The sequence below is a fragment of the Labeo rohita genome, chromosome 2 (genome assembly GCF_022985175.1).
Source record: "Labeo rohita strain BAU-BD-2019 chromosome 2, IGBB_LRoh.1.0, whole genome shotgun sequence".
In the NCBI taxonomy this organism is placed as follows: domain Eukaryota; kingdom Metazoa; phylum Chordata; class Actinopteri; order Cypriniformes; family Cyprinidae; genus Labeo; species Labeo rohita.
In genome coordinates, this window is record NC_066870.1 from 12,024,808 (window position 1) to 12,044,057 (window position 19,250).

Consider the following 19,250-nt stretch of genomic DNA (forward strand, 5'->3'; position numbering starts at 1 on the left):
TTAAAGGTCAAAACATGTGTTTGACTTTTACCGTCCACGGGGGTGAGAACAACTCTCGAGTGGTCGTAAGCAATAACGTTGGCATAACGGTTCTTTGGCTTGTTGACCTCCAAGTTGGAGTTCTCCCATGTGAACTGCTGGCCTGGATCAATGGACTGCAGGGGAAAGATGAGAGGACAAAGAGAAGGAGGGGGAGAGAGAAAGAAATCTGTTCAGTCTTTTGAGGCACCTTGTTTGAAGCTTGATACCACAGAGTGCCGCAGGGGTAAATTTGAACTAGCATCACTTCAGCAAGAGAGGCTTTGTTTCTATAGCAACCCAACGTTTTGAATGGAGACCCGCAAGAACCAGAGCTGACTTTGCCACCAGGGGTTGTTAGAACTGATGGACTGGCAAAGCTCAAGAGTGGTAATTTGGATCCCTTTGTGGATATATTGCAGTTCTGTTCCCTTACTAGTGATCATATGCCCTGTAATAACAGCAAGTTCATCTGCTGTATTATCACAGGCAACCAACAGATGGCTTAGTGCTCACTGACACCATAATTCAAACATGATCACTGTAGGGGGCTCCGATAATAGTACCAATGACTCAGTATGCCCGTACCTGAGCTCACTGTGGCATATGGCTTTGATGCTAAAGATTATACTGAGAGGAGGGCACGTTTAGACACTCAGCCTGGACTAATGGATTACTTGTGTCCATGTGGACTTCATGCCTGTGCTTGATTTTGTGCCTGCTGACAGGAGCGAAGAGGGAAGAGCAATGGCTGAGGAATAGCAGACCCAACAGGGAGAGTGTGGATTTATGGAGACAGACAGGAAGCTCTAAAGAGAAAGGACAGATGAACACATCTGGATGAAAACCCTGAATATATCACTGGCTGCTCGCATGAGGTGATGCCCTGAATGGGTAACATGCGTTCCAGACAAGGCCTTTTTATTACAGATCAGTTGTCTGCAATATACAAATGTTTGAGAGGTCATGCCATACTACAGCCATTAAAATGTATTATTTGAGACATTATAAGGTGAGGAATGAATGGGATAAATCATTGTTGATTTAATAAACTATTGTTGGTAATGTTACAAACATTTAAAGGGAACCCAGGGTATTAAGACTTGTATGGCTTAATATAACATAAATTATGTCTTTTAATGAAAAAACGTAGTAGAAAACCCATGAAAGATTTACTTTTTTTTAAAATCCACATTGTTTTATGCATATTTTGGAGGCACCATTATTTTGATGATGTAAAATGGTTGCACTCTGTGAGCTACTGGTGCTATCTGTTGCTATTTCACTCAGAATACATAATTTGGAATATAAAATACTGATACAATGCCACGTGCAGCTTTTGGTTGTAATTTTCAAGGACAGCAAGAGAAGCAATGCAAATCTCCACTGCCTTCCTAGTGATAAGAAGAGGAGAAAACAATGGAAAGATGCTTGTGGATGAATAAAACTTTCTAAAGACCAGTGTCTTTATTCTCTCCACTTTAGCTCTGATGCCTTTAAGGCTTTTTGTACCACAGCTGCTGATAGAGCTTACAAACGGCAGAGACACAAAACGCTAGATGCCATCCTGGCAGGATGTAAGCATGCCGCAACAAAAAATAACCTTTATCAAGTAAATTGTGGTTAAAATTCAAATTGTATTTTCACACCAATGTCTATGGTGGTAACAAACAAATACATAAAATAAATAAAAGTACCTTTATCAAGTAATTTCTGGCTGGTTGTTTTGATTGCACAATCATTTACTGCATTTTTGGAGGTTTAGAATTGGAAATAAAACAAAGAATTTACTTTATTCACACTTTCTTCCTCTAGTGTGTTTTTATATCTCAAATTCACATAATACCAGCAATAAAAGCACTAAAAGCACACAAAAGGAAAGCAGAAATTGTTTCATATACAACTTATATATGAAAAGGTTAAGTTGATGTTCCTGTGGCTCCAATGAAGCATGGTGCTAGAAACACCAATAAGTCATGTGTTTAATACCCAGGGAGTACACATACTGACAAATATATGCCTGTACCTGAAAGTCACTGTGGATGAAAACATCAGTCAAATGAATAAAATGTAAATTTTCAGCAAGAAATGAAAGATGCACTCTGCATCTGCATTGAGCTGGATACTGGATCATTCTGACTTCAGAGGATTACACAAGGGGCTAGAGGTGGGGTAACACTCTCTCCCTTTCCTTCTCAAGTTACAGGTCTCCTCGGCTCAAATGACACCGGGTCGTATCTGAGCATTGATCGACGGCAATATGCAGCAGCTTGCTCGGCCAGTCAATAATGTCACGGGGTCTCTTGTTATTCAGCATTGATCTGCCTGTTCTGGACAAGGCTCTGCTTGACTCAGTGTCCATCAACCTCCACACCTTTCACCTGATTCGGGATAACGTCAGCCTCCTCGGATTCTATCAAACTTATGTGCTTGTTTTCGATGCCTTCTTAAGAGCCTCTGTAAACTGTCATAAAGCACTCTTCAAAACATAACTGGTTTTAAATGTCCACATATGAAGTAATGCTCAAAGGTAAACAGCAACTCAGAGGTCAATATAAATAAATTGCCATATTGAAGTATCTGACATGCTAAGGGTTTCTCTGCCAGTTTATCGGCAAGCTTCTTGGAGGAACATTTACTTTGCCGTAAGCTTTCGCAGGCAAGTACCAGGTAATGTGCGAATAAGACAGCTGGAATGCTGACTGGCAGTGCACGGCAAACAAGGGGAACAAATATGAGCTGTCACTACATGAGATGACAAGCTTGAGAGATGCGGATAATGATAGCGGTGGGAGGTGAGTGCCGGGTCCTATAAAAAGCTTCGGCTCTAGTGGGTTGACAAACATAAGCTTGTTACTGGTAAGAATCAGTGTCTTATGGGAGTATTAGCTATTGCTATTGCCACCAGTCAAGCTGAGGAGTGATCTACAGAGCACTTTAAAAGCCAAGGAGGAATTTTTTGGACAACCCTCTTCAAATTCTGGTTCATGTTTATGCAGTGCAAAAGCAACTGACTATTGGGTTAAATTAGTGTGCACATCTACAGGCTATAATTATAAAGCTGCCACCAGGGTGTCATAGCAGTGTGGTCACAGTTTTGTCAAACGCAAGTAGCAACTGATTACAAGGCAGAGGGAACAAGAAGTTGAGTATCTCTGGCAGATACGAGAAACACAGAGAGACAATGAAACTGAGCAACGGATGTATCGAGCAGAACACGGAGCCAATAAACGTGCTGGTTTCCCACTGACTTTCTCATGCTGGCAGAACTAGGCTACTCCCATTGGCCCAAGCGGAACCATCTGTCCCCTTGAGAGGGGGCCTTCCTTGACAGGAGGACATGACATCACGACATGCCAAGAGCAGGTTGTGAGCACCGCCTGGCTACAAAGGGCTTGTGTGGTGAAAACCACAAATACAATGGAGTGAGTAGAGATTTGTCACATATGGCTGGTGAAACAGCTCGACCTGTCCCTCAAAATGTCCTTAAACATCTGTAGAAAGGAATAGATAATAGGTGGTCTATAAAAAGAAAAAAAAAACCTTTTCGTCTTTTATATATATATATATATATATATATATATATTTTTTCCCACAGACAAGTGTAATTAAAGAAAAGTTACTGTAAATACAACTGTGACTGAAAAAAAAGGGCCGAAGTGAGACAAGAAGAGCAAAGAGATGTGTGATGCTGGCTAATCGGCAACTTCTTTGCTCGTAAACATCTCTAATGGGTCTCTTGCAATAGTTAAGACAAATCTGCTAATACATCCTCACCAAGTGTTTGTCAAAACCTCATTAGCAACTGGGTCGACACTAGGGGTGTGCGATATTGCCAAAAAATAATATCTTGATATTTTCTGGGATTTTATTGATAACAATAATTGGATGATATTTTGCTGTGTCTGTTATTGTGCTGGCATCTAAAGGACTACCATGGACAGCTGACTTCTACATTTTTTGATATTCTTCATATTCTGTGTGTTGGTCAGTTCACAGAAATGAATCTTTTCCAATAAGTTTAAATTGCTTTTTACCTTTTATGGGCATTTTAACCTTTTTTCCATTTTTTTTTCTAAAAGTGTGCATTATCTTTTGAGTCAAATTCTTACATTTAATCAGTGAATTGGAATAAGAAGACATTTGGGCTGTTACCAAGCAAATGAACTCTTTATCAACAAAACTGCATAAATATGAACAAATGCATAAATAATGTTTTGATATATTAAGCATAAAATGATGAATACTGATACTTGATATTATTTAAATAATAAAAAGATACTTTAAATGTGAAATTGAAACTACCAGTAGGTGACAGCAAGTCACTGTTAAGTGAGTCATTGTAATTGAACGAATCTTTTAAACAATTCATTCATTCAGGAATGAACAAAAACACTGCTGTGGCTGTGTTTGGAATTATTTTTGTTGGTGAAATAGAGCAAAAACAGGCAAAATTGTATCTAAAATGTAAGTCTATTGAACTGTTGTAAAAAAAACAAAACAAAACAAAAAAAAAACAATGAATTTGTGATCATTCTAAATGTATTTTAATAGACTGAATCGTGCAGTGAAAAAACACACTGTTAATGCGTACCGGCACTAGTTCACGTAATGTTCACTCTGTGGGTGTTTTGAATGTTTTTTGCAAAATACTTGATAATGTCAAATCGAACATTGAAACAACAATTACGATATTATCGCAGACAATATATATCGCACACCCCTAGTCAACACCATCTGATCTTTTAATGAAATGATTCCACACCTTTAAGGTGACGACTGACAGTCGTGTTAAATAACGCTCTTAGCAAAAGCTTTAACAGGCTTTCTCAACATCAGAAAAGGCGACATTTCTAGAGAGAGATCTTGGGAAAATTAACATCTGCCTATCTGGGAGAGATAAGCATGAACAGCTGTCAAAACACCAGATACGGGCACTCTAAGTGTTGATCGCAGGAGAATCTACTAGATAACACCAAAGTGAGAAAAGTATGTGAGAAAATGCTTTAAAAGACAGGCAAGACACAACAAATGAACAAAAGAAACAAAATAAAATTGCCAAATAAGACCAAAGAATGGAAACCCAGAAAAATCAATAGCTCAAGTTTAAAAAGTTCCTAAGAGCAAAACCGGCTGAAGAGTTTCTGCAGAGAATGAACTCTTTAAGGAAGTTCACTCTGGCAGTGACAAGCTTTGACACACACCGACAAAAAGAAAAACAAAAATTCAACAAGAGTTAGCGATTTCTGCCAACATGAGTGGAAGAGACTCATGAGAGACAGTGTATCACTGAAGCTAAACTTTTCAGGAAAGTGGTCACCCAGGAGCAGGATAAGCAACCCCTGTCCCAGAGAGTGTGTAACTATAAGATGCAAAATATTAGAGCTGCACCAGCCGAATAAGTTTAGCTATTGTCTTACCTCATACTCCTGAGAAAATCGGAGGGCATCGTTGGCCTTGAGTCGCTCAATATGGTCTGCCAGCTCGCAGACAGATATGGGAGGATGTTCCCTCATTCCTAAAAGAGAAAATAAGACAACAAGAAGTGGTGAGCAGAGCACATTGTATAGTGTCATACCTGATGCATTGTACCGTTACAGCAGGGAGCAAGACTGTCAGTTTTGAGATGAAGAGGGCACGACATCAAGAGGTTCTTCTTGCACCTTGATGTGACACGATCCCTCTGTGAGATTTGTGCTGACATATGTTGTGTCCGCTTATGTCTATCCCCCAAACAAGCTCTGGATTTCTTGTCTGGGGGGTCATCTTACTGCCAAAAACATTTCCCTGCCATTGTCAGCGCCTGTGAACATATCAAGGCTACATGCTCAGCTGGATCTGAGGAAATGTTCAGCCTGTGTGTTGTTTGATGAGAAAAGAAGGGGGGTTCGTAACAGAGAGGATCTGTCATTAGGATTCCAGTGGTTGAGGATGAATGAGCAGGACTGAGATGCTTAATGGGACATGGTTGGGTATGATTCCCCATTATGAGTTCATTATGCCCATAGTGAGCACAGTAATGTCTGGACGAGCCCCCTGCCAGCTGTTTCACGCAACCGTTACTGCGAGACAGTGGGCGGCAGGATCATGGGGCCACTCTCTTAATCAACCACACTGACGTGACGCCAAAAACTGGTAGACTGCTGACACATTTAATATTTCTTTGGTGGGATATGTGCTGCAACACATATGAGCTATATTTGCGACTTTCGCACATTTTATCTGAACAGGGCTAATGTCAATTTTAGAAGAAAAGTTTTACAGTAAATGTAAGAATACTGCGCATGTAACTGTAAAAGTTGAGAACTACTTTGAGAAATAGATGAATGAAGATATCCAGTCACCTTGTGTGACCTATCATACTCATTCGACAGTATTTTTTTTTCTTTTTTTACTTTGTAGCATAAATGTAGTACATATATTACGTATATTTCAGGAAATGCCGTCATAGTTTATACTATAAAAATGGCACTTGCCATTTATATATAATTACCACTGTTTCTAGCACACAAATGAGACGCATAGTATTCTGTATATTTAGAGGCTAATAGCGCAATAAGCTGCACCATGAGCACATTAAGTGAACACAGCACAGGCTACATCCATGTTAAACAGCAAGTTAATTAGGCAGTGAAGAGCTACAACCCAGCATGCAAAGCAGGGCAACAAGATTACAAGATGTCTGGAACTGAAATGAATGTCCAATGTCATTAAGGGACTGGAAATATGACCTTACTGCTACATTTAAGACAACGGCAGGAAATAAAGTTAGAATACGGGCATGTGTGTGCATGGTGTACATAACATACTCCCGCAGTTAATGCAGGTACAACACAAGCTATTCCTTGCTGAGATATGAGTGTTTCTTCAATTAGGGCACTAGAAAACAATTTTTTTTCCACATCAGCGTGTATATTTGTAACAGTGGGCATACATGCATTACAGGAGAATTATGTCATTTTTTATATCACACATCACGCTTATCCTACTGTTGATAGTATTAGCAAAATTGTTGGCTGTGAAGGAAATGATACTGCAACTAATGGACAGTCATAAATTATTAATTGCTGAAAGATTAAAATGGCTTATGTTTAATCAATTTTATTTAATTTTATAAGTGTAATAATTAATAATATTTTTATAATGGATTTTCATATTTTAAGTGTTAAAACAATCTTTACATAAGACATTTATAAGCCATTTTACAGAATTGGTGCAAACTGCTGTCCCACAAACAAAAAACACATTTAAAAAAGCATTTAAGTATTCAAATCTTAGATGTTTACTAAGATTCTTCTATTATCTATTGAAACCCACAATAATATTTAAAATATTAGTACGCTTAATATATTTAAAATCATCATTTATTGGGTAATTTCGATTGCGAGGTAGCTGTCCCAAACCATAACCCCTAAATTTCAATTTATGAAAATGATATTGAAATAATATTTTTGGACGATAATTTTTTTTTCCCCACTGTTGTTCTTAAAAGTATCTTTTTGATTCTTTTAAAAAGTTAATTTTATATTTTCTTTGTAAATTCATTTCATTACCGAAACAGTGTATGTTTTAGTCCATTAGCTGAGACAGATTTTAACTACACCCCTAAATTTAGGATCAGGAAGCATTCCTGTGTTCCTCCCTCTCATATACAAGGTGTGAGTAGATAGGTCTCATTATTTTGAGGTAAATGTGTTCAAAAGTCTGAAAAATCTGTGTGTAACTTTAAGGAACGTCACTACTGAACATCTTTTTTTCTGTAATAAAGCACACTTTTTTGGCCGTTATTCCATAACATTTAGTTTTTCATATGTGTACAGCTGTTCAGAACTGTGCTAGCTAACCATGTGCTAATTAGCATCTTTGAGCTATGTTTAAAAGTATATAAAATTGTCACTACCGAAAGAGTCAATTTTGTAGAACGGCCCTTAAAAAAAAAGTAGGCAAAATACGGGAAGGCATAATAAAAAACAAGAAAGTTTCCAAGACAGTTTTAATGTAACCTTCAAACAACCAAAAGAAGAAAAAAAGTTATAATAAAAAAACACCCCCAAGGCAAGTACCTGTAGCAGGAAAAAAACCCTATATTAATATACCCTCACATAATTTGTACTCATAAACAACACAAAAACAACTCAATCCAGTGTTTCAAAAATTAATCAAACGCTGAAATGTGAAGTGCGCTTGTCGCCACTCTGCTGCCATATGAAAACCGCTGGCTATGGCAGCGGGGATTCACGGTAAGAGAGCTGTATGGCTGTTTTGCCTGCGGTAATTATGTGCTCTTCAGGACTGAAAGGGTCTGTAATAACCTGGCTCGACTGCCACCTCTCAGCTATTAGAGGAGAGAGAGGCAGGCCTGACATTTTCTCTTAGCGTCACAGATCTGCCTCTCACTCACCTTGGGAATGGAAAGCAGGAAGGCTAATTAACAAAGAGGGGTTGAAAGAGTGCAAGAGGCCTTTGGGTGAATTGAGTCCATATAAGACACTCCAAGGAGATGAGACAGTAAATGGAGGAACTGGAAGGAACAGCTGAATTCAGAGCCACCAAAAGACAAATAGTAATGTGCAATATAAAGCAGAGTGCTTCATTACGCTTCCCCACAGCTACTGCTTATTTTGTATACTCACACTAACCAGTCATAAAACTTTCTTTTAAAAATGAAACAGCTATTTTACAAATATAATATATTTATTAAAAATGAAAATAAGTATTAAAATAACAGCCTTTCTGTAGAGCAGCTAATATCTGGTTTTCACATTCAGTGTTATGATTGAAAATGCCTCCTCTCCCATGTGCTCTGTTTTTACGGCTGCGGTGGGCAGGCAGTGATAGATCATTCTGATTACAAAGACGTGCTGTCACTTCAGTCACTGTGCGCCTGCAAGTGCTCACACACATCCTGTTTATGCTAAATGACACGTTCGGTGGCATATGCTGACGCATGTTTGTGTACTGAAAAAATAATATCAGGGGTACTGAACAAGACACAGATGATATATAGTACAATGGATGATGTGCATGCATTGTGTATGTAAGGATGAGGCTGAAATTGTGTTTGTGCATATGGTGATAAGCTCAAATATCAAACTCTGAGTCAGAGGAAGAGTGTACGTGTACATATGGTGCAGAACACATGGGGCTCTGGCAGGCTGGTAGTGTGTGTCTACAGTACATATGGTGTACGGTGTGGTACCTGGTGTCTGGTAGTTGAGTCTTCTCATTTCTACAGGATCAGACGAGTTGGCCAGAAGGCAATCCTTTACACCACCAGAGTGATCATCTTTCGGTAGGGGGGATGCCCTTTTCCTGTAAGAGCAAAATGGAGTCAGCGTGAGTGCTTCTGTTTGACACATTCAGACCATGTCAGACCCACCAACAGATTCGAAAGATGTGAAACAGACAACAAAAACTGACAACAAAGATAAATTAAATAGTTTTGAGGGATGGGACAGTGAAATGTGGACATCAGCATTTCAACAACAAATTAACATCTATTAAATACTCTTCTGACTACAATTTTGTGTCTTGTGTTGAACTCAATACAAGATTTGTGAAACAGAATTTGCTTAGACAAACCATTTAGTCCATTATATTATATTCATTCATTATATTCAAACTTTCTTTTTATATATATATTTTTGTTCAGCAAGGATGCATTAAATTGATAAAATAACAGTAATAACAGTAATTTCCATTAATAGAAAAGATTTCTTACTTTCTTTTGAACTTATATATATATATATATATATATATATAAAAAAAATAACATTTTTTTCTTAAATATATACATGCACGTTTGTGTACTTCTATATACACATAATAAATATACACAGTACTCACACATATATTATGTAAACACAAACTTTTATTTTGGATTATTTTACACTTTAAAAGTATTTCACAAATTACTGTTGTACTGTTTTATGATAACTTTTTTAATCTGATCAACCCCTAAATTAAATTATTATATTACCTAACATTAAATAGTATAATATAATATAATATAATATAATATAATATTTTTGGTTAGTTCTTCTGAAAAGGAAATGCATATTTATTATCTCTATACATGCATATAAAATTAGTTTTCAAAAACGTCTTGCAGAAGTCTGACTTTGTGTTTAAAGATGGTGATTTGAAAAGGGGAAATAAATAGGTACTTATATACAATGACTGACTGACAAAACCCTAGCCTTTATACCCTTTTATATATACAGTAAAATTTGCATTTCTTTCTGGCTACTTTGTATAGGTTTCTATGTAAGTACTGGTACTTCTGATTGGGCTGAGACTGGAATTCAGTGAGTTTGAAGTAAAAGTATTTGATGGACATATGTGTCAGGAGCATTCACTCAGTATCATTATCTCATTTTTGACCGAGATGGCTTTTAGCTGGTTTTGCATCTGAACTCTTCATATATCAGAACCATATTAGTTATCAACCAACCTTAGAGATTGTTTTTTTATTGTTTGTTATTGAGTTAAAAAACCTTTACAACAACCCTCTCTTTTAAATCAAGTTCATATAACATGACATATTGTCTCTACAGTATTCAACATTTGAAGGGGATTGAAAAAGTTGATCAAAGTTGTCCTAAGACAAGAACAGGTATTGTTTTGGTGAACTTTGATGAAAGGTTTTGATCCACTTCAAATGTTGACTAGTGTATACATGCATATATAAAAGTTATTTTTATCAGCATTCAAAAGTATACTAAAGTCTACAGAGGACCTCAAAGCTAATAGAGGGCGACAACAAGCCACAAAACTCCAAATTTGTTTTCATGGGGTGTTTAAGACAACAAATTAATCAGTCTAAAAGGCACGAGCTTCATTTCCTGTAAAGCTTCACTGCTATTAGAGAACATTAGGAATTCCCTTTGGGATGCGTTGGGGTCACACTGATCCGAAATAAAAGCCAAATAGCGTGTTTGTTCAGCGCTTCACTCGATTCTGTTAGCAAGCTCACTAAATATTCAGGGTGCAACGCTCCTTGTTTGTGGGGAAAACAAGGCGACTAGGTAATTAGCACATCAGCTGGATGGCACAACACCGGTAATTACGCCACTGTAGCACCTGCACTCCCGAGTGCGCTCTTCCAGCAGGTAAAGCTGTTGTGTGTGCGCACACACAGAGACGCAGAACATCTGTCAGTGGAAACCCATCCTCAGACGCACGGACACAAATCCCTAACCAAAATGGGAGAGCCAACTGCAAGGGAAATTTCACATCTCACTGCACTCAATTTGTAAGGTTCTGAGCACAGTTTTCTAGCTTTCATAAAGCCCGAAGAGCTCAAATGAGGCTGACACCAGCGAGGCGGGCCACACCGAAGGGTTTTCAGCATATGCCGTTTAACAGAGCTGGGCGTACTGCATCGCTAATCACTAGAGCGCTGGACACGTAGCCCCTCGCCTCTATTGTACGTACAGTAAGTCTCAGCACGCTTCAATTATTCAGTTTGGAGTTAATACATATACACCAGAGGCTAAAAGGATCCATTTGTACTGGGTTCAGAATAAAACGCAGAGATAAAAATAACAGAAAATGGGCATTTTGCTCTGTGGGAAAGAGCGTATGCACGTGAGAGAGATATTTAATACATTAGCCTGTAAGAAGGAAGGGAAAAAAAATGAAACAGAACAGTTCGGTGGAGGGAAATGTCAGCTTTGAAGACGAGAACATTTCTATTTCGGCAGCCGCCGGGCTGGCATTTCCTTTACAATGGGGCATTCAGGGCTCAGGTGAGACAGCAGAAAGGCTGACTACACACACTCAGTCTGAGTGACCTTCAGGAGGAGGTGAAGGATCAACACGAACAAAATCAACACAGCACGGCAAAAAAACCCAAACATCTCCAAAAATAAAACATCACGATCACAATAGCAAGCATGCACCACTGTAACGACGTAAACCCAAAGGACTGGAGCTTTTCAAGGACAGCAGGGTGTGAGGGTAAACTACTGTCAGTCTCTATTCAAAAAGGCAATTTCAGCCAACATCTTGTTTTGGATGAACCAAACAGCCAGTCATTCAAAACAACACGCTAATGAACAGTAACAGTGCGGCCACACCTGCACACCCTGCAGCCTGTGAAGAGTGAGATAGATGACACTTCTGAAATGAAAACTGTGACAGAAAGACACCTGGCCATGATCTGAAGGTACCTACCTCTCCTGTTTGCTGCATTTGTACGGAGCGGAGGAAGGAAGAGACACGTGATTAGTGGCTGTCAGACACCAAGAGACCCAAGTGAGTTATGCCGCTAACCTTGCGTTTCAAAAATGTCTCGCAGAAGTCTGACTTTGTGTTTGAAGAAAGTGATTTGAAAAGAGGAAATTAATAGGTACTTGTATAAAATGACTGACTGACAAAAGCCTTTGCTTCAGCTAACGAATATTAAATAGGTGATTTAACATATTTTCTGCCCACATTCAGGGACAAAAAAAATGTGTTGGAAACTCAGTTTAGTGTTGTCGCATTTAAAATAAGTTTTTGTTTACATAATATATGTGTGTGTACGGTGTATATTTATTATGCACACATAAACACACATACAGTATATATTTTGAAAATATTTATATTCATATAATTTATATTATATATTAAATATTTAATATATAAACAACATTTTTCTTAAATATATGCATGCATGTGTGTGTATTTATATATACATATTAAATATACACAGTTCTCAGACATAATGTAAACAAAAACTTTTATTTTGCATGCGATTAATCGCAATTAATCATTTGACAGCACTAATACGAACACATAATTATAGGTGTACTCAATATCTATCAGAACCATATTAGTTATCGACCAATCTTAGAGATTTTTTTTTGTTAATTTTTTCGTTATTTATTATTGAGTTAAAAAAAAAAAAAAAACCTTTACAACAAACCTCTCTTTTCAATCTTGTTCATATAACATGAAATATTATCCACTTCTTTAATTTATATACAAACACATAGGGATTACTGGTAGATATGATTTATTTAAGCCCTTATTTTTACATTTAGGTCACTTATGCCATCATCTAACACTCAACTTTTACATTTTTAAATGTGATGTTTAGCAAATCTCAAAATTAATATTTTCCATTCTGTACATTATAACGTTATGATGCCTAAATTTGCTTGTGGCATTTAAAATGACACATTTTAGTAGAGAATTCAGTATAGAATTTTAGTATCATCCGTTTAACATTTATCAGCAACAGCAAGAGATTATCTGCTGCAGCAGAAATATTAATATTACGCATCCCTACATATTTAAATATTAATTTAAGCAAAAAAAGAAGATTTTTTTGTAAAAAGCTAATACATCTTATTTGTGATCATATTTTGGAAAAAACATGAAACAAAAACTATTGGTTAGTTGTGTAGCATTACAGCATCCAGTTGTAGGAACGCCTTTTAGCAACAAACAATACAATACAGCTTCTTGAAACCTCCAGCGACATCATGACTGTCAGTGTGAATGGGAGAGTGAAAGTTAAGGCTGGCAGTGAAAGGCCAGTTATCAGTTCTGCAGGCGTACAATAGCAGAGCTACTTGCTGGACTATCTGGCTCACAGCGGTGGGCAGTGGAAGATGACAGCTTTTAGAATAGCATCAGCAGGGTGTGGCAGCACAGCCACATAACCGCTCGCCTGCCGAGACCGAAAGCTGACGCTGCCGTTTCGCTGCTGCATCTTCGTTCAGGAACAACCTCAATTTGAGTCACTGCAAAGCTAAAAGAGTCCTGTGCCATCAGGGGGGCTAAAATGGTGGATTTGTGTTGAATGCTGAGAAAATCAGAGAAAAACAAATGCAAGGTTTGCTCTGAGGTAAGGGATTTTACTAAGATGGGCTGGAGGGAGTATTAGTCAGTACTGTATCAGCGTTGTGAATGGGACCACCGGGTCATGCCGCGAGCTACATGTCTGTGCCTTATTCGGCTGAGTCAAAATGTCATTATGAATAATGTCCTCCTTTTGTTCTCTCCACAGAAAAGCTAGATAAAATTAGCCACATCTTGTTCCATGTACAAAGCAGCCCTGAATTCAGAGTCACGCTGACGATGATGTGTAGGGGTGCATTTCATCTGAACAGAGACCTTCAAAGAGGCTGATATGTACCTCCATAACTATTCAGAGAATTAAAAGAGGTGGCACACTTCACACCCAGATTAAAACTGAAAACTAGGGCCATTAATTAATATAATATAGAAATAATTACATGAAATGTTGATTAATTATTCTTACGAATTAGAACTGATTGAGAAACACCCCAAATAAAGATAATTCAAAAGACAATCAAACACAAACTGAAATATAGCTGAAAGTAGTGATTATTGGGGTTCGAGCACTTTAAGGCATTTAAGCACATAGAAAAAAATACATTTTTGGCAAATCCAGGTAATTTACTATAGATTAAGTTTTTTTGCTCATAACAGTTATAGCATCAGCTGTGTTCCATTTTCGTTAAAACATTGCATGCTTGTTCAGAATCCTGTTGCATGTGCTCAGCAGGTTTTGCTTTAGGTTTTATAGGATTTTGGGTAAATTTGGACAGGCCTCTTTTCCAAACGACCCCTTTTATAGCTTCCCAAAGGGTAAATTTCAACATTTTTGTTTGATAATTACTGACCTAGAGAGTCTAGAGAACTGTATTGCAGTGTTTTTTTTCCAGATTGAGCGAAAAACCTAGGACTAGTTCGTAAAAGTACTTGTTCTTTTTTTCTCAATCATTTAACAAACTATTTGATTGACAGCAGTGGTTCTAAAGTTGCTGAGAATGAGGGGTTCTATCATATGATACGAATATCGCATGTATGTGCAAAAAACGCGCAATGTACCATTATTTACGCTCTTGAAAAATCCGATATCGCCCCAGTGAATGATTTATTTTATATTTCTTGCAGACCTTTGTGGGCCGTGAGTTAAACAGGCCCACTGAGTTTCATTCCGTTTGGCCTCTGTTAACCTTGTCTAATAAGTGTTCAAACTTCATTGGCCAATGGCGGCCACGGTTTTTGAGATAAGCAAATGTAGACACTTGTGGCACTTTGGACCAAGACCGTGCACAGTGATTTTCATGTTGACAGGACAAATGTTTGCGTAAGTAAAGCCATTTTTATGTTTTTTTCCCCTCTTATAGCGCCACGAAGTGACCCGTGGTCTCAGATTGAGCTCTTACAAAAGTGTTCTGTGTTTGGCAAAGATATCTCATTCTGTTCAGGAGTTATAGGCATTTTACTAAAAGTGGCCCTGTCCTGTCTAATGCTTTGGCGTCCTTTTGTGATGGTGAGTCGAAAGAAAAAAGAGAATCTTTTTCACTGGTTTGCTTCTAATCGGGCAAAAAACCTAGGACTAGTTCGCAGAAGTAGGTTTTTCTAAAAATCCAAAATACCTCAAAATTTTGCCAGGCAGACACTGCGACTGACAGTTTAGGAGTTATGAGTGAATTTGTACTTTTGAACGCTGTAGCACCCCCGTCAGGCTGACTGGGGCAAAACTTGGTGATGTTGTTGGCAGTGTGAGTACTACCATACCTCCCAGTTTCAAGTCTCTACGACTTACGGGTTTGGTCTGCACAACCAGTTTTGTGTGGAAATTGCTGATCCTTGGCCATTCTAAAAATTACAATAAGGTTTCAGCGCTACATGCTTGAACCTCTAAATACCACATTATGAGGACGAATTACTATAAAGTCATATTCAGTGGACTTTCACGGGCGAAATCCAGTCATTGCAATAGGAATAAAACTTTTTAAATTCAATTAAATATAAAAATGTGCGCAGCATTAAGACCAGAAATGTAAAACTTGGATGAGACATCAGGAAAAAGGTGGATTGACAATGAATACATTACATCTTTCACACTGGCAGCTCTGTTGAATGGTAAAGCAACAGTGAACCTTTATCGATCACTGCTGCTGGCAGGAAGGAGTGATGGGAAAACTCTTGCTAACCTCTTGAAAAGCAGGATGGCGATGACTATGATGATGATGAGCACTACGGCAAGAACAGGGCCCATAACCCAAAGCATCTCAGGCTGGTCCACACTGGGCTGCATAACGCTTTTATCCTGCACGACGATGGGGTCCGAGTATGGGCTGGCCGAGAAGGTCCGCTATAGCAAGAGAGAGAGTTTGAGTTAGTCCAAAGAGTGTCTAACAAGTTACACAATAATTATGGCTGAAATTTTATTATACTTTTGATATTATATTATATTATATTATAAGGATATACAAATAACCCTTATTTCTATATCCACGATTTAAACAAAAATACTGTAAAAACAGTAATATTGTGAAATCTTATTACAATTACAATAACAGTTTCCTTTTTTAATTAAAAATGTTAACATTAAAAAATTACTGACCCAAATATTTAAACAATAGAATATATTATATTAATTATATTATGACATTTTCAGTTCTGAAAATCACAACTTTGAAATTCCCCCAATTTTCTCCTCTACGTTCAATTGATTAAACGAAAAAGAACATACTATTAAAATAAAAATTCAAAACTGCACAAAGCACATCCTCACATCTGTCTCCATGTCAGGCTAGGTTTCCTTTAACAAGGTTCCTCTTAACCCCTGCCACACACATATTCACCTTTGATTAGCATAAGTCACACCTCTGTGTACATGTGACCATGTAGAGGAAGATGCACACAAGAAAAAAGGATTTTTTTGTGAAAAGAACATAGCGGGAGAGGGTCTGTGCGCTCTCTCTTTCTCTCTCTGGCTTTGATAAATGGAAGCTGAGGAGAGGAATCATATCCTCTTCATTAGTGCTCAAACCATGGTGATAGTGAGCTGGCTGGAGGGAGGGAGGGAGTGACAGGAAGAAAAAAGAGCCAGTGTGAAGGGACATAAATGAGACATCTCCCCGCTGTGCCCTCTTCCATGCACGCACCATGGGACAGGTTCGAATTTTCCCTCACAAACTGCCTGCGCTAAAAAGAAACAAGGAAAAAGAACAGAAAGAAAGCAAGGTGAAGAAAGATGGGCCTGTCACTACCGCTCCCTTTGTCTGCGTTGGGAAAGGCCATCCACATGGACACTATTTCCCTGAGGGCCAAACCCCTTCGCCTCCCTTTCTTTCTCTATCTCTTTTCCTCCCGCTTCATCCCGTCACACAGAGCGGGGCGCCATAATCCGGATCACTTGCTCAGCTCAGCTTGACACGTCTAAGAGTGCACAGATATTAATTGAAGAGATAAGCAGGATATTAGCTGGAGGAGAGTCATGAAGTCGTGAAGACGTTGTGTTATCGCGACTACTCATATGACAATCTCACTGTTAACGTGGTGCTTTATTTGAGTGCGGGTGGTTATGCGTGTGCGATGTACTGGAAATATACATTTCACTCCATAATTATGGCTTTTCTTTAGCAACCCTGCTGAAAAAACCTGGTCAACAGCTTAAAGTCAAGCTAGTTGTTGGAACCTGTTTTTTTGCGGGTTAAAAGTTGGCTACCAGCTTTAGCTGACTTGATTTACCAAGTTTATTAGATTTGTCAACTATCACTCCAGTTGATCAACACATTTAAACCATGTAAAACCAGCCACCACCATTTGTATATAGTCATATGGAGCAGGATTCTGGACCAATGAGAGTTCTCTGTGGGTGTGGCTACACAGAAAAACAATGCAAAACAGAAACCAAGCAATCAACAAAATGCCCTATTACACGTTGATTGTCATGGTCGGTTAAGACAAAAATTTATATTATTATGGAATAAGAGATTTCAATGTGTCTTACTGCATCTAAATAAGTAATAAATGAATAACAGAAAACTTCTAACCAAACCACAAACATCCATTTTTCTCTTTTTTTGTCATATATTTCTGCTATGGCTTCCGTACTCTGTATTTCAAAACTCTGTACTGCAGTACTGTGAGTATTGTTGGTTTGCTTATGATAAATTGCTCGTGATTTTCCTCATTTGTGAGTCGCTTTGGATAAAAGCTTCTGTTGAATGATGAAATATAAATGTTAAATGTACAATTAGCCACATTACTGTATTACATTGATGAGAATGACATTTTTCACATCACAGTAATGAGAATTTGAACATAAATGCCAATTTTAATGGTTCTAAAAATAGGCTTCTTTTTGTGTAATAAAACATGAGCTAGACATTTCTTTGTGAGATTCACCCATCAAAGGGATTCAAAACTCTTGTTTTTATTCGCTGTACACCACGGTGCAATGCGTTTTCTACTGATGCTTTAGAGGGGAATAAAATTACAGCATTCTGTTTCCTCTGGCGTTTTAACACAATTTGAGTACGATGTGTTAAAGGCAGTTAACGTCACTAATGTGTTTCATATTTCCTACAGACAAGGAGGAAAAAAACTCACAAGAAAGCTGAATACTAACTAACGCGAAATCCATTGAGCGGATAAGGATAGGCGTGCGTCCTCAGGCAGAAGTGGAACGGTTAACGACATCATCTCAGCGCTGGGGTCTCAGTGCGGGCATTCTGCTAATGTAAACACTTTATCTGGCAGAAACAGCTCGGCCGCCACAGGCCCTCCTTCCTAACTTCACCAGCCAGCTGACGCTCTCTCTTTCTCTCTCTCTCTCTCTTTCTCCCTTCCTCTCAGTTCTGCTTTTTTCTTATGCTTCTTTCTTTAAAAGTTCAGTGTTCTCTAATGCTCCTTTTCCTCTGTACATCTCTCTTCTTTTTTAACCTGCCAACGTGTTGTCTCTTGCTCCTGTTTAACGTAACATCTTAAGCTTGCTTGTCCGCACTTGTTTAAACAGATTCTGTTTACACATTCGATCTATCATCCGATTTCACACTCCTCTGGGCTTGTGTATGTGCCACGAGTGATGCTTGCACAAAGCTAATATTAAGTGCTGAAGAAGAACAGAACATTTCTTTAGCTTCAGAATGAGGAACATATTAAAAGCTATTATCAACTCCTTATGCCTAATAAGTTCAGTTTGACATGCTAAAGGTTGATGGTTGGATATATATTGTTGTAATATTAAGCAAAGTAAAAGATATTCACTTTTTATGTATATATTTATTTTTAATAAATCGTATCCTAACATTCATTTAACATTCATTACAATTTTTTTAAGATCATTTATTATTATTATTTTTTTTTTAGATGAATAGCATTTGGTCACACTGTATTTTCCAGGTATTGTGATTAATTAGAAAAGCGTTACCTAGTCACAGTCTGTAGTTTCAGTCCCAAACCTATATACAGTT

General features: G+C 38.0%; 1 protein-coding gene across 14 annotated transcripts in view; it reads right to left on the reverse strand.

Moving 5' to 3' along the window:
• The window catches only part of ptprfb (protein tyrosine phosphatase receptor type Fb), a 197,690-nt gene that overhangs the window by 14,522 nt on the left and 163,918 nt on the right, over nucleotides 1-19,250 (reverse strand). For all 14 annotated transcript variants that reach the window (XM_051133976.1, XM_051133967.1, XM_051134070.1 and 11 more), the window contains 4 exons: nucleotides 15,981-16,141; nucleotides 9,218-9,330; nucleotides 5,439-5,536; nucleotides 32-155 (listed from right to left, as the gene is read on the reverse strand). In XM_051133976.1, coding sequence (XP_050989933.1) covers nucleotides 32-155; nucleotides 5,439-5,536; nucleotides 9,218-9,330; nucleotides 15,981-16,141 — 496 coding nt within the window. The remainder of the gene's footprint in view (nucleotides 1-31; nucleotides 156-5,438; nucleotides 5,537-9,217; nucleotides 9,331-15,980; nucleotides 16,142-19,250) is intronic.